Here is a 12,637-nt window from a genome sequence, read left to right on the forward strand (position 1 = left end):
ACGCCCCACCCCCGGAACGCAGCGTCATCGGGTCCCGCCCCCGACACGCCCCCTTCCAAAAACCCCGGGACCTACATGCATCCCGGGGCTCTGTGCGCGCCGGCGGCCTATGGAAAATAAGCGCGCCGGCGAGCAAGGCTTTTAAAATCCGCCCGTAGGTGTTCTGCTAGTTGCTTTGTATAGTTTTTTTCTATTAGTTTTGCAATTAAGGGTAGGTTCGATACTGGTCTGTAGTTACTCAGGTTCAGTGGGTCACTGTTTTTCTTTTTTAAAATTGGTTTTACGATGGCTCCTTTTAGTGTGTCTGGCATGGATCCTTCCTCTAAGGATAGATTAACGATCTTTGCCAGTGTCGGAGCTACAGTGTTGGCTACTTTTTTTAAGTCTACGGTTGTTATTGTGTCATGCGAATGGGGTGCGGGATTAAGTTTTTTAAGCATGGATTTGATTTCTATTTCTGATACCTCATTGAAAGTCGACCATTGAATAACTTCTCTGTCTTTCATTTTAATAACTTGTTTTGTTGTATTTGGTATTTTTGTTTTTAGGTTCTTAATTTTATCGTTAAAAAACATTGCAATATCATTGCATCTATTTTCTGGAAGGTTTTGTGAGGACTCTGGTGTGTCATTGGTGAGGTTTCTTACTATGGTGAATAAAGTTCTTGGGTTGTTTGCATATTTTTCTATTTTAAGGCTATAGAACTGTTTCTTTGCATTGAGAATTATTTGTTTATAGTACGCTAGGTGTTTTCTATATTTTGCTAGGTTTTCGGTAGTTTTATTTTTTCTCCAGAAACAGATCCAAGTATAGTAGATTGACAAATATGTAATGAAATGGAAATGGCTGATCCTTTTCTTGGGATAGCAAGCCAAAACGTTTGCTCACCCACAGCAAACGTGTTGGCTTGTTAATAAGTTGGCTAGTTAATAAGTTGGCTAGTTAATAAGAATAATCAAGTGAGACCTCAAAGCTGTGGCATCTTGGCTATGCAGCACAAGGATCATTTGGTTGGACATTATACCTCAGCACTGGAAGCTCTAAAATCAGAAGCTTAAGAAGGTGAACAGGTATGTAGGACTATGGAGTTGACATAAAAAGTATGCCATGAGTGAGCGACAATTGAATGGGCAGACTTATACAGAGGAGATGAGATACAGCTCTCAGATATGGGGCAGGACTTAGTCAACAGCCCCTTGCAAGAATCTCCACAAGTGACTTTCGGGTTTGTGTAATTATTTCCAGGCTGCAACTTACATATAGAAACACAGAAACATAGAAATGACGGCAGAAAAGGACCAAATGGTCCATCGAGTCTACCCAGCAAACTTATGGTAGTAACTGCCGCACCGTACAGGTCACCCCATACTTATCAGTTTCCCAGACCGAGAAAGTCAGGGCCTTTGTTGGTTGCTGTTTGAGTCCAATTCCCCGTTATCTCTTGCCGCTGAAGCAGAAAGCAATGTTGGAGTTGCATCAAAAGTATCAGGCTTAATGGTTAAGGGTAGTAGCAGCCGCACTGACAAGTTATCCCCATGTACTCTTTTCTTCATTTCCATCCTCTAGCCTTTAGGGATCCACAGTGTTTATCTCATGCCCCTTTGGATTCTTTCACTGTTTTTGTCTTCACTACATCTCATCTGGAAGGGCATTCCAGGCATCCAACACCCTCTCTGTGAAGAAATATTTCCTGACATAGGTTCTGAGTCGTCCTCCCTGGAGTTTCATTTTGTGATCCCCTAGTTCTACCGATTTCTTTGCAATGGAAAAGGTTTATTGTTGATTGTACATAATTAAAATCTTTCAGGTATCTGAAGGTCTGAGTCATATCTCCCCTGCATCTCCTCCACGGTATGCATATTTAGGTCCTTCAACCTCACCTCATGTCATTTGAAGGAGACCACCTACCATTTTGGTCACCCTTCTCTGGACCGCCTCCATCCTGTCTCTGTCCCTTTTGAGATACAGTCTCCAGAACTGAACACAATACTCCAGGTGAGGCCTCACCAAGGACATTACCACCTCCTTTTCTTACTGGTTTTTCCTCTCTCTATGCAGCCCAGTATTCTTCTGGCTTTAGCTATCGCCTTGTCACATTGCTTTGCCACCTTCAGATCACTACATACTATCACCCCAAGCTCCCTCTCTTGCTCCGTGCACAGCAGCCCTTCACCCCCCACCACATACATCCCTTTTGGGTTACTACACCCCAGATGCATGACCCTGCACTTCTTTGCATTGAATTCCAGTTGCCACATCTTCGACCACTGTTCAAGCTTCCTTAAGTCAAGTTTCATTCTCTCTACTCCTTCCAACATGTCCACTCTGTTGCAGATTTTAGTAATATCTGCAAATAGACAAACTTTGCCTTCTATCCCTTCTACAATGTCGCTCACAAAGACATTGAGTAGAACTGATCCTAACACCAATCCTTGTGGCACTTCGCTTAACACTGTTCTATGTGAGCGACATAGCGGACAGGATAGAAGGTAAGGTTTGTCTGTTTGCGGATGACACTAAGATCTGCAACTGAGTGGACACGCCGGAAGGAGTGGAGAGAATGAGATGGGATTTAAGGAAGCTGGAAGAGTGGTCGAAGATATGGCAGCTGAGATTCAATGCCAAGAAGTGCAGAGTCATACATATGGGGTGTGGAAATCCGGAAGAACTGTATTCGATGGGGGGTGAAGGGCTGATGTGCACGGAGCAGGAGAGAGACCTTGGGGTGATAGTGTCTAACGATCTGATGTAAGCGAAACAATGTGACAAGGTGATAGCTAAAGCCAGAAGAATGCTGGGCTGCATAGACAGAGGAATAGCGAGTAAGAAAAGGGAAGTGATGATCCCCTTGTACAGGTCCTTGGTGAGGCCTCACCTGGAGTACTGCGCTCAGTTCTGGAGACCGTATCTCCGAAGGGACAGAGACAGGATGGAGGTGGTCCAGAGAAGGGCGACCAAAAAGGTGGATAGTCTTCATCGAATGACTTGTGAGGAGAGATTGAAGAATCTAAATATGTACACCCTGGAGGAAAGGAGGAGCAGAGGTGATATGACACAGATTTTCAGATACTTGAAAGGTTTTAATGATCCAAAGATAACGACAAATCTTTTCCGTTGGAAAAAAATCAGCAGAACCAGGGGTCACGATTTAAAACTCCAGGGAGGAAGACTCAGAACCAATATCAGGAAGTATTTCTTCACGGAGAGGGTGATGGATGCCTGGAATGACCTTCCGGAGGAAGTGGTGAAGACCAAAACTGTAAAGGACTTCAAAGGGGCGTGGGATAAACACTGTGGATCCATAAAGTCTAGAGGATGTGAATGAAGAGTGGGTGGCTCACGGGAACAACAGCTACTACCTGGTGATAATACTCTTGTTCAATAAACATACACATGGTTAATGCAACTCCAACATTGCTCTAAGCTTCAGCGGCAATGAGGAAATGTGGAAAAAAGGATTTGCATTCACAAAAAAGCAGGGAGTAGCTTGCTTGTTACGGCAGTTACTACCCCAAACCAAATAAGCCTGATACTTCACTTTCAATGCATATCCAGCATAGCTCTCGGCTTCAACGGCAGGGGAGCAAGACCGATACTTCACTTTCAATGCATAGCCAGCATGGCTCTCTGCTTCAACGGCAGGGGGGAATGAAGAAAGGTGGATCTATATTCAGGCTACAACCAACAAGGACTGAATTACATAGTCTGGATAAACAGATAAGCATGGGTGTAGCTTGCTTTTTGCGGTGGTTAATACCCCTAACTAATTAAGCTATTTCACTTAGATGCAGTTCCAACACTGCTCTCTACATTAATGGCAGGGGTGGAAGGGAAATAGAATAAAAAAGGTTACTAAGAGCCAAGAGAAACAGATAAGTATGTGAGAGAAAAAAAAAGTGCGAAAGGTTGCTGGGCAGACTGGATGGGCCGTTTGGTCTTCTTCTGCCGTCATTTCTATGTTTCTATGTTCTCTCTTCAGAATAAGTTCCATTTACCATTACACACTGTCTTCTATCCATCAACTAGTTTGTAATCCATGCCACCATCTTGATGCTCACTCCCAAACTTCTCATTTTATTCACAAGCCTCCTATGCGGGACTATATTAAAAGCTTTGCTGAAATCCAAGTAGATCACATCGAGCACTCTTCCTCAATACAATTATTTAGTCACCCAATCAAAAAAATCACTCAAATTAGTCTGACAGGACCTTTCCCTAGTGAATCCATGCTGCCTTGGGTCCAGGAATCCTGCTTACTGTACATAGTTTACTATCCATTCCTTCAGCAGAGTCTCCATTAATTTTCCCACCACCAAGGTGAGGCTAACCGGCCTGTAGTTTCCAGCTTCCTCTCTCCTACCACTCTTGTGAAGTGGGACTATCACCACTCTTCTCCAATCACTCAGCACCATTCCCATTTCCAGGGATCTACTGAACAGGTCATGTAGCAGACCTGCCGGTACATCTCTGAGCTCCCTCAGTATCCTGGGATGAACCTCATTTGGCCCCATGGCCTTGCCCACTTTCAGTTTTCCGAGCTCTTCCTATACATTCTCTGGAGTTTCATCTACACCATCTCCATCTACAGTCTTATCAACCAGCAACGGTCCTTCTCCAGGGTCTTCTTTAGTGAACACCGAATTGAAGTATTTGTTTAATATTTCCGCCATTTCTCCACACAGTGCTCCTTGTTACCTTTCAGTTTTACTATACTACTTCAGGCCTCCCTTTTTTCTCTGATATGAAAAATGTTTTGTCTCTTCTCTTTACCTCTTTGGCAATTCTTTCTTCTGCTTGACTTTTCCTTTCCTGATTTCTTTCTTCATCTCCTTCATTTTTAACAGATTTTCTTCTTCGTGCTCCTTTTTTTGAGATCCTTTATACTTCTCGAATGCTATTCTTTTTCCCTTAATTTTTTCAGCCACCTCCTTAGAGAACCAGATAGTTTTCTTTCTCCTCTTACTCTTGTTTACTTTTCTGACATAGAGATTTGTTGCCTTTGTAATAGCTCATTTTAATTTGGCCCACTGTTGTTCCACTTCACCCATTTTCTCTCAGTCTTCCAGTTCTTCCTCCAGGTACAACCCCATTTTTATTTGTGAAATTTATGTGACTTCTCTGCATCCTATTTGCATTATCGAACCATACTGAGCCCCTACCCGAATATCAGACATATTACTATTTGGGGGAGCAGCAGGTCTAAGGTCTAGTCCATTTCTGGCTTGGGAACCCAAGTAGATGGATGCCAGCCACAGACAGGAGATCATCTTATAGAGGCAGCTGCTCAGAGGGAGAGAAGCTCCTCCTCCATCCCTGGAATAATCTAGTGTGACTAGAGCAGTGGTTGGGGGTGGTGCTGTCACCAACTTGCCCCCAGACGGCCACGTGGCACACCAGAAGAGAGTAATCTAATTGATAACATGGTGGGGATTGTTACTTTCATGGACCCTTTGGCTGTGGCAGGACGGAATACCCTCCGAAGGCACCCCAAAAATTCTGCCGACAGCAGGCGGACAGCAGACCCAAGGCAATCTGAGTCAGGGCAGGTGGCAGGCAATACAAGGTCCAAGGCAATCTGAGTCATGACAGGAAGCAGGAAACTGAGAAACCAACGAGTCAGACAGGAGCAAACTTGTAGCTGAGGCAAGGGTTCCAGGATGAGCTGCCCTTAAGAAAGGGCAGCCTGATGACATCTATGCTGTGTGCTGCCGAGAGTTCCCGCCGTGGGCCCTTTAACAGGATTGCACTCTCCCGCACGCGCACCTAGAGGAAGCTGCGGGGAGCATCTTAGCCACGGCGTTGTGGCACAAGTGGGTCGGCCGCATCTCCCGAGCACCAACAAGGAAGGAGCTGTCAGTGGGGGCCGGCCCCCTAGGGAAGGTGGGCCGTGACAGGTAACAGGGATACAGTTGATGATGTTGAAAAGCATCCACAGGTAAGGCAGCAGAGAACATACACATCTCAGCTGTTTTTATGGTAGGCAGATAATCAGGAAGGGGTTTTACGGCTTGGGTACATGCAATAGGATATTGCTGGGTTTGTTTTTTTTAAGCTGCAGCCTTTATTAGTATTTATTACTGATCAGCATGGGCATGTCAGGCAGTGCCGCTAGTGTTCCCCTATTTACCTGTTCAGGACCTGGCGAGATGCCTGATTCACTTAAAGTCCGTAAGGAGAGTATGCTCTATCGGCCAAATTTTTAATCAGTTACGCACGTGGCCGGGCCTTGCACGCGTTTTCAAAGGGGCACGGCCATGCGCATAACTCCTGTTACACGCAGAAGTGCCAGGCCGAAGGAAAGGGACTGTGCAGGGGCGGGAAGGGACGGGGCGGGAGGCGGCCGGGTACATGCTCACATGTTATAAAATCGGCGCGTCCATGTGCGTGCGCCCCGGGAAGCGCACGCACATGGACGCGCGCGTGCTTCTTTTAAAATCTACCCCTCTGGGGGGGGGATCCTGCGGGGCAGGTGGGGTTCAGAGGGCGTAACCAGAGACTGGGGAATAAGAGCTGGGATCCAGGTGGGGATAACCAGACCAGGTCTCCAGGAGGAAGCAAGCTCCTGTTGTGTCCAAACACTGAGCTGAGACGAAGCTGTGTGAGTACTGAGGGAAGCATTACAAACTGTGAGTAGAGAGAGTGTACACTGTCTGAAGGTAAAGGCAGTCTATTGTTGCGTATATATGATTGAAGCTGTGAATAAAGATCTAATGTTTTAAAAAAGGCTGGAGTCAAACTAGTTTATGTCTCCAGGTCTGTGGGAATCACCACTTGTTCCCACAGGGCAATGGAAGAAAGGAACTGCCAGGGATGTCACGGCTGACTATGTTAATCGACTGAAGCATAAACAAACCCCAAAAAACTATAATCTACACTTCTTGCTTATAAAGTATATTACATTACAATTGTCTTGTCAAAGGCCACTATTTTATAAACTGTTTATTTTATCTTGCTTTTGCTCCTAATTTGTTAAACTGAGTTTGGCAGATCCTCTCCCTCAGACAGGGGTTGTAAAGCTTAGTGGGAGGTATGGATGGGCCCCGTATGGTCTTTATCTGCCTTCATATTCTATGTTTCTAAATATCCTTCCTACCAGGCGCACTGCAAAATGATGTTAATGGAATAGCTTTTTCTCACCGTAAGTGCTGAGGAGACTTTCAAACTGTGCCAGCAGCCCTATGGTGTACAACTGTCGCAGAAATCCATCATCATGCAGGCAGTTCCTTAGCTTGATAATGAAGCCACAAATTAGCGCAGTCAGCTGGAAATGACAGAAAAAGAAATATTCTCCAAATTACGATCACTGTGAGGAGACTGAAGATAATGGGAAAGAGGGGTGACAGGAGGAAGGAACTCAAGAGAAAATGTGTGTTTCATTTATTCATTTCCTGTCTGAATACCAAACTGAAACAAAGTTAAAACAAGTTAAATCAAAATATGTATGGAAGGAGATGGAGAAAGGATGCAAGATGGTGGGAACAGAAAGTGGACTGAGGATAATGGAGAGGGAACGGACTGGGGTATGAGAGGGAGAAGACCCTGGATTGGGGGGGGGGGAGGGGAGGGGAGGAGGAATCCAGGGAGATGAGGAATGGAAGTGAGAGCATAGGAAAAAGAGAAAGATGAATGGGGAAAGGAGAGCAGGGAAGAAGAACAGGAAGAGTAAGTACTTTTAAAACATTAACTGCTGAAGAAAAAGAAGTGACTGATGAAGGAAGTGACAAAACTGAAACAGAAAACAGAAAGAAGAGATCAGAGAAGGAGAAAACAAAAGAATGAACAGAGACAAGACCAGAGAATGAGAAAAACAAAAGAGATGCTGAGCCCTGAAATTAAGCCAGAGACATCAAAAGTTGTCCACTTGTATTGGTTCTTTGTATATTAGTAGATTGGATATATTTTATTATGCCTGTATCCTGGTAGCTTGATACCATTTTTTTATATTCAAAACTTTTGAAAATTGATTTTCAAATCATTATACAATGCAGACATAGAAAATTAAGAATAGACACAATAAATGTACAATTATTTAATGCATTTTTCAGTTTTTTTTTTAATGAACTGCACACTTGTTCTGTATTCATTATGTTTTAACTGTATACTTACTGGGGCCAATATTAAAATCTATCCAGCTATGTAAATTAGCCGGATAAGACGTATCCTGCTAACTTACAGAGGATATTCGGTGGCATGGCAATGCTGCTCAATATACTGGGTAAACGAGATAAGCTTATCCCGCTAACTTTTGACCTGCCATGGGCCACGTCTGACTTCTCCAGTTAACTTAACTTGTTAAACAGATAAGAGTAAATTTTCAAAGCTTTAGGGCCTCATTTTCCAGAGGGATTGCACGCGAAAAGTCCCTTATCGCGTGTGATACCAAAATGGGGGCGGAGTCGGCCCCGGAAGAGGAGGAGTCGGGGCGTCACCGGGGCGGACTCTGCGAAGACGCCGCGGACGACGAAAAGGTAAGGCCCTTTTCGCGTCCGAGTTTGCACCCAATAGCTTCACCTTCTATGGTGGTGCTATTGGGTGCGAAACCGGCAGCGATCGCACCGCGACGGTGCGATCGCTGCCGGCTAGCGCAGGCCCACCCCCCGTCCCTCATTCCCTAAAGTATCGCAGGCCTGCGATACTTTAAAAAATGAGGCCCTTAGTCAGGATCTATGTAGGTAAAAACCGAGAGTTATATGGGTGGATGGCTGAATCTGCCCAAGCAGTCACTAAACTCCACTGGAGACAACCCAAGTACGTGTGCACTTCTAGCCGCATAGCCATCCATCTTCAAATGCAAACTATGCAGGCAGTTTGTGTGGGCTGAAAAGTACACATGTACTATGTAAAACTCAGTGGTTTACTGACAATAATTAATATATGATAATTTACAACATTCAAAAGTCACAAATTCCAAAAAAGTTAAAATAAGGTTTCTTATACCTTTGCTGTCTACATTGTGCTCTTCTGTCCCCTCTTTCTCAGTTATCATTCCATGTGTACAAGTGAAATCTCCATTTGCCTGTGACATCTTTCCTTCTTGGTACTTCTCTTCATCCCTCTGCCTTTTGTCATTTTCCTCTGTTAGCTCACCGACCTTTTATGTCTCTCATACTTCTCACATCCTTCACCTCACCATCCCCCTCCATGGTTAGTCTTAAACCTCCACGAGTGGTTTATAGCTTGCCAGAGGCCAAACGCATGCAGGGCTCTGGCTCTGCTTCACACACATCTTTTAGTCTTCACAGCACTGAACATAAATCCCAAATTGTTTACCTTGTAGCACTTCACAAAACAACAGCAACAGAACAGTATTTATCCGGAGCCGCCTGGGGCCTCCCTTTGCTCTGCTCTGAGCCTAAGCTATATTCCTGCTCAGAGGAGCTGCCCTGCACCCAGAAGGCCTTGCCTTAAGGTGGACCAGTACCAGAGAACCGGGACCGGTCCTTTACAGTGTCTGAGGGTTTCTCTGGCATGCTCTGCCACATACACATACCCTCCACCTTAGCTCAAGCTTCTTAGGTTGAGCGTTTGCTCCTACTAGGGCTATGCTCCTAGTTAGGAACCTCTCGCTCTTGTTCTCTTTTCTTGCCCTCCCTTGGGGTTTTCTCTTCTTTCTTTCTTTAGCTACGTTCTGAGCCCCTAACGCAGAGGGTATCTCTCGTTCTAATCGCTTTACTTGCCCCCATTCTGCCTTTGGGGCACCAAGCCCGGGTGCAGTCTGTTCACTTTTTCTCGGGACGCCCTTTTCCCCCACCCTTTTGAGGTGTCTGTTAGGAGCTCCTGGTGTAATCCTGGTTTCTCTTTTATCCAAACCCACTTAATTCTTCGGACCTTTGGGAAACTAGCACAGCCTGCTTCCAACTGGGAATGTCTCTTTTGCGTTTTGGAACTTTCCCCAGCAGCCTCTGGGCTCCCCCTAGGTCACACCTCTCGCCGAGGCTCCTTTTCAGCCTTGAGTATTCCCAGTCTCACTCTTAAAATTGTCCATTTTTTTCAGTCCCATCCTGTAGTTTGGCATCAGCAGGGTCCTGCCTTTGTACGTGTATAGCCAGTCTCAGTTCCTTGGTAGAGCTGGTGTCTTCTCCTCCCTTACCATGAGAAATCCTCCTTGATTTCTGCCATCTGCCCTCTGGAAGTGGCTCGTCCGGGTTAGGGAACTGCTGCCGCACCCCCCTGAACATAGGTCACTGTTGCTGGAGGCTCACGATCCCTTGTGGCCTTGATCCACCTCCTCCCCCCTTTCTAAAGGTTTGCTCAGTCTCAGTTTCAACTCATGTCCTGTCCCTCTCCAATGGGACCATATAAGTGCCCAGACCAGTGCAAGGAGCACTACCAACACTCCACACAATGGGGGTCTCGCTGCCGCTGTGTCAGAACTGGGCGATGCCCCCACCTCCTGCAGGGCTTGCGGAGCTCCCCAGACTGGAGCTGGTGCCTCCGGCTTCATTAATTCTTCAGTCCTCTCCACTTTTTTACTTGTTTTCAGCTGCGCCCAAAGCTGCGGAACACTCTGGCTCTGCATCTGATTTTGCAATGTCTGTAGCCCTTCTCCCAGGATTTGCATCCGCTGCTGCCAGGCTTGCTGATGGGCCTTAAAAATGTTCCAGCTGCCGTTGTCCCTCTAGCAAGATTTGATACCAGGCTTTCAGTTCCTCCGTGAATCAGGAGAGCAGCTTGCTTGGCGGCCCTGCCTTCCCCCACAGGCACAAAGTTTTTCCTTTTCCTTCAGGGAAGCACTCAGGCAGCACAGGGGTTTCCTTAAAGGCCCTGCCCTGTTCAGTAATGAACACCAGCAAATCTTCTCTCTCTTTTTTATTTTCCTTCTCAGACAGGGGAAAGGAAACAACAAAAGAAAACTCTGCTTGTCCAGCACTTACTGACTTTTGCATGCTCTCTACCTGGCGGAACTACCTTCCTTATCCCATTATAAATCCAAGCTTTTAATTTGACAGTGCAACCAGGCCCCTGGGAAATTCTCAGCTCAGAAAAAAAAGTCTCTCTCTCTTTTATTCTTTTCTTGGGTTGAGCACTGCTCTTGTGCTGCTATGTAGCTCAGAAATTCCTGTAACATCAGTCTCTGTTTTGTACAACTGTTTTAGAGCAAACTGGTTTTTGAACAATTAAAGCATTTTCTCTCTTTCCTTTTTCTGGAGGCTTGGACTTATGCCTGTGCAGTCACGTAGTGCAGAAGATCCCACTTCTCATACCATATGTGATATAGCACAAGTGGTTTATAACTTGCTAGGATGCTGGCTCTTCTTTACATACTGTAAATCCTTAATTCTTCACAGCATTTAACATACATCCCAAACTGCTTATCTTGCAGTACTTCACAAAATACAACAAATAGAGCAGTATTTATCCGGATCTGCGTTCTCCTCATCTTACCAAGGCCTCCCCCTTTGCTCTCCTCTGAGTATAAGCTACATTTCTTGCTCAGAGGAGCCACCCTGCTCCCAGAATGCCTTGCCTTATGATGGCCTGAGACCAAAGATCTGGGACTGGTCCTTTAAGGTGTTCTGAGGGTTTCCCTGGCATGCTCTGCCACACATCCATATTCACATAAATCATTTCTGCCATCTGCCCCGTTTTTCAACATTGCCTCACTCTAGCCCTCCAGCTCCCTCATTCCTCCTTCTAGCCCTCTATTTCCCTCACAACCCTTCTCCCATTTTCACCCCTCCACCTTCCATCCCACCCTCTCTTCCAGACCCATCTTCCTTTCTCATCTCTTGCTCTCTCTCTCTCTCTCCACCCCTTCTCCAGCTCTCTTAGCTTCCTCTAGTCACCCTACTTTCTTCTATTCTCTCCATAGTCCCGCTGTTCTCTCTTAGTCTCCCCTCTCCAGGATCGCCTCTCTCATTTTACCCTCCCCTCTAGCACCTCTGCTCTCTTTTAGCTTACTTCCCCCTTCCCCCAACAGTTTCTCTGCTCTTTTTATGACTTTCCTCTCCTCTAGGCACCAGGCCAGGAGCTGCTTTCCTTCCTGTGTGCAGGTCTAGAGATGCTTAGCTGCTAAGCAGGAAATCCTGGTTGCCCTGGAGATCAGTATTTCAGCAGCCCTATAATAATGTAAAGTTAAGGAAATATTTATTTAATATATGCATGCTTAAGGTATTTTATATTTTTTGTTACTTACATCAGAAATGTCTCCTATGTGAGATAAAAGTAAAATGTACTGCAAGCAGGAGATCAGTCCTTATATAAAAAGGATGCTGAACCTCCAAGACTAAATTTTCTCTTATACACAACCAGTCCAGAAAAACATGTAGTTTTAAGGGAATTAACTGGGTGCCTAAAACCTAGTTAGGCGGTATCTAGTCTCCCGCCCCCTGACCTTGAGATCATGTCGAGTACATAAAACTATATGGTGCATCTCCTGCTGTGGTCAACAGCCTCAGACACTCAGATAACACTAGCTGCGTTTTATGGAGGCAGTATCAATTATACAGAAGACTCTAAGGGATAAGAGGCTCTATAAAAGCAGAGACAGCAACGCTGAACGCAGCTCAACACTAGAATTTAGAAATGTCTACTTTTCACAAACATACACATACACACATATTTATTTATTTTTAAGATACAGGAAGTATCTAGTTTATCAAATATAATGCAGGGACTTAGAGGAGCATTAACTAAG

The 12,637-nt window shown here is 45.3% G+C and overlaps 1 protein-coding gene across 9 annotated transcripts in view; it reads right to left on the reverse strand.

Moving 5' to 3' along the window:
* Positions 1-12,637, reverse strand: part of INPP4A (inositol polyphosphate-4-phosphatase type I A) — a 453,500-nt gene that overhangs the window by 129,473 nt on the left and 311,390 nt on the right. For all 9 annotated transcript variants that reach the window (XM_029604758.1, XM_029604750.1, XM_029604755.1 and 6 more), the window contains one exon: positions 7,138-7,261. In XM_029604758.1, coding sequence (XP_029460618.1) covers positions 7,138-7,261 — 124 coding nt within the window. The remainder of the gene's footprint in view (positions 1-7,137; positions 7,262-12,637) is intronic.

This window comes from Rhinatrema bivittatum, chromosome 5 (assembly GCF_901001135.1).
Source record: "Rhinatrema bivittatum chromosome 5, aRhiBiv1.1, whole genome shotgun sequence".
Taxonomy (NCBI): Eukaryota; Metazoa; Chordata; class Amphibia; order Gymnophiona; family Rhinatrematidae; genus Rhinatrema; species Rhinatrema bivittatum.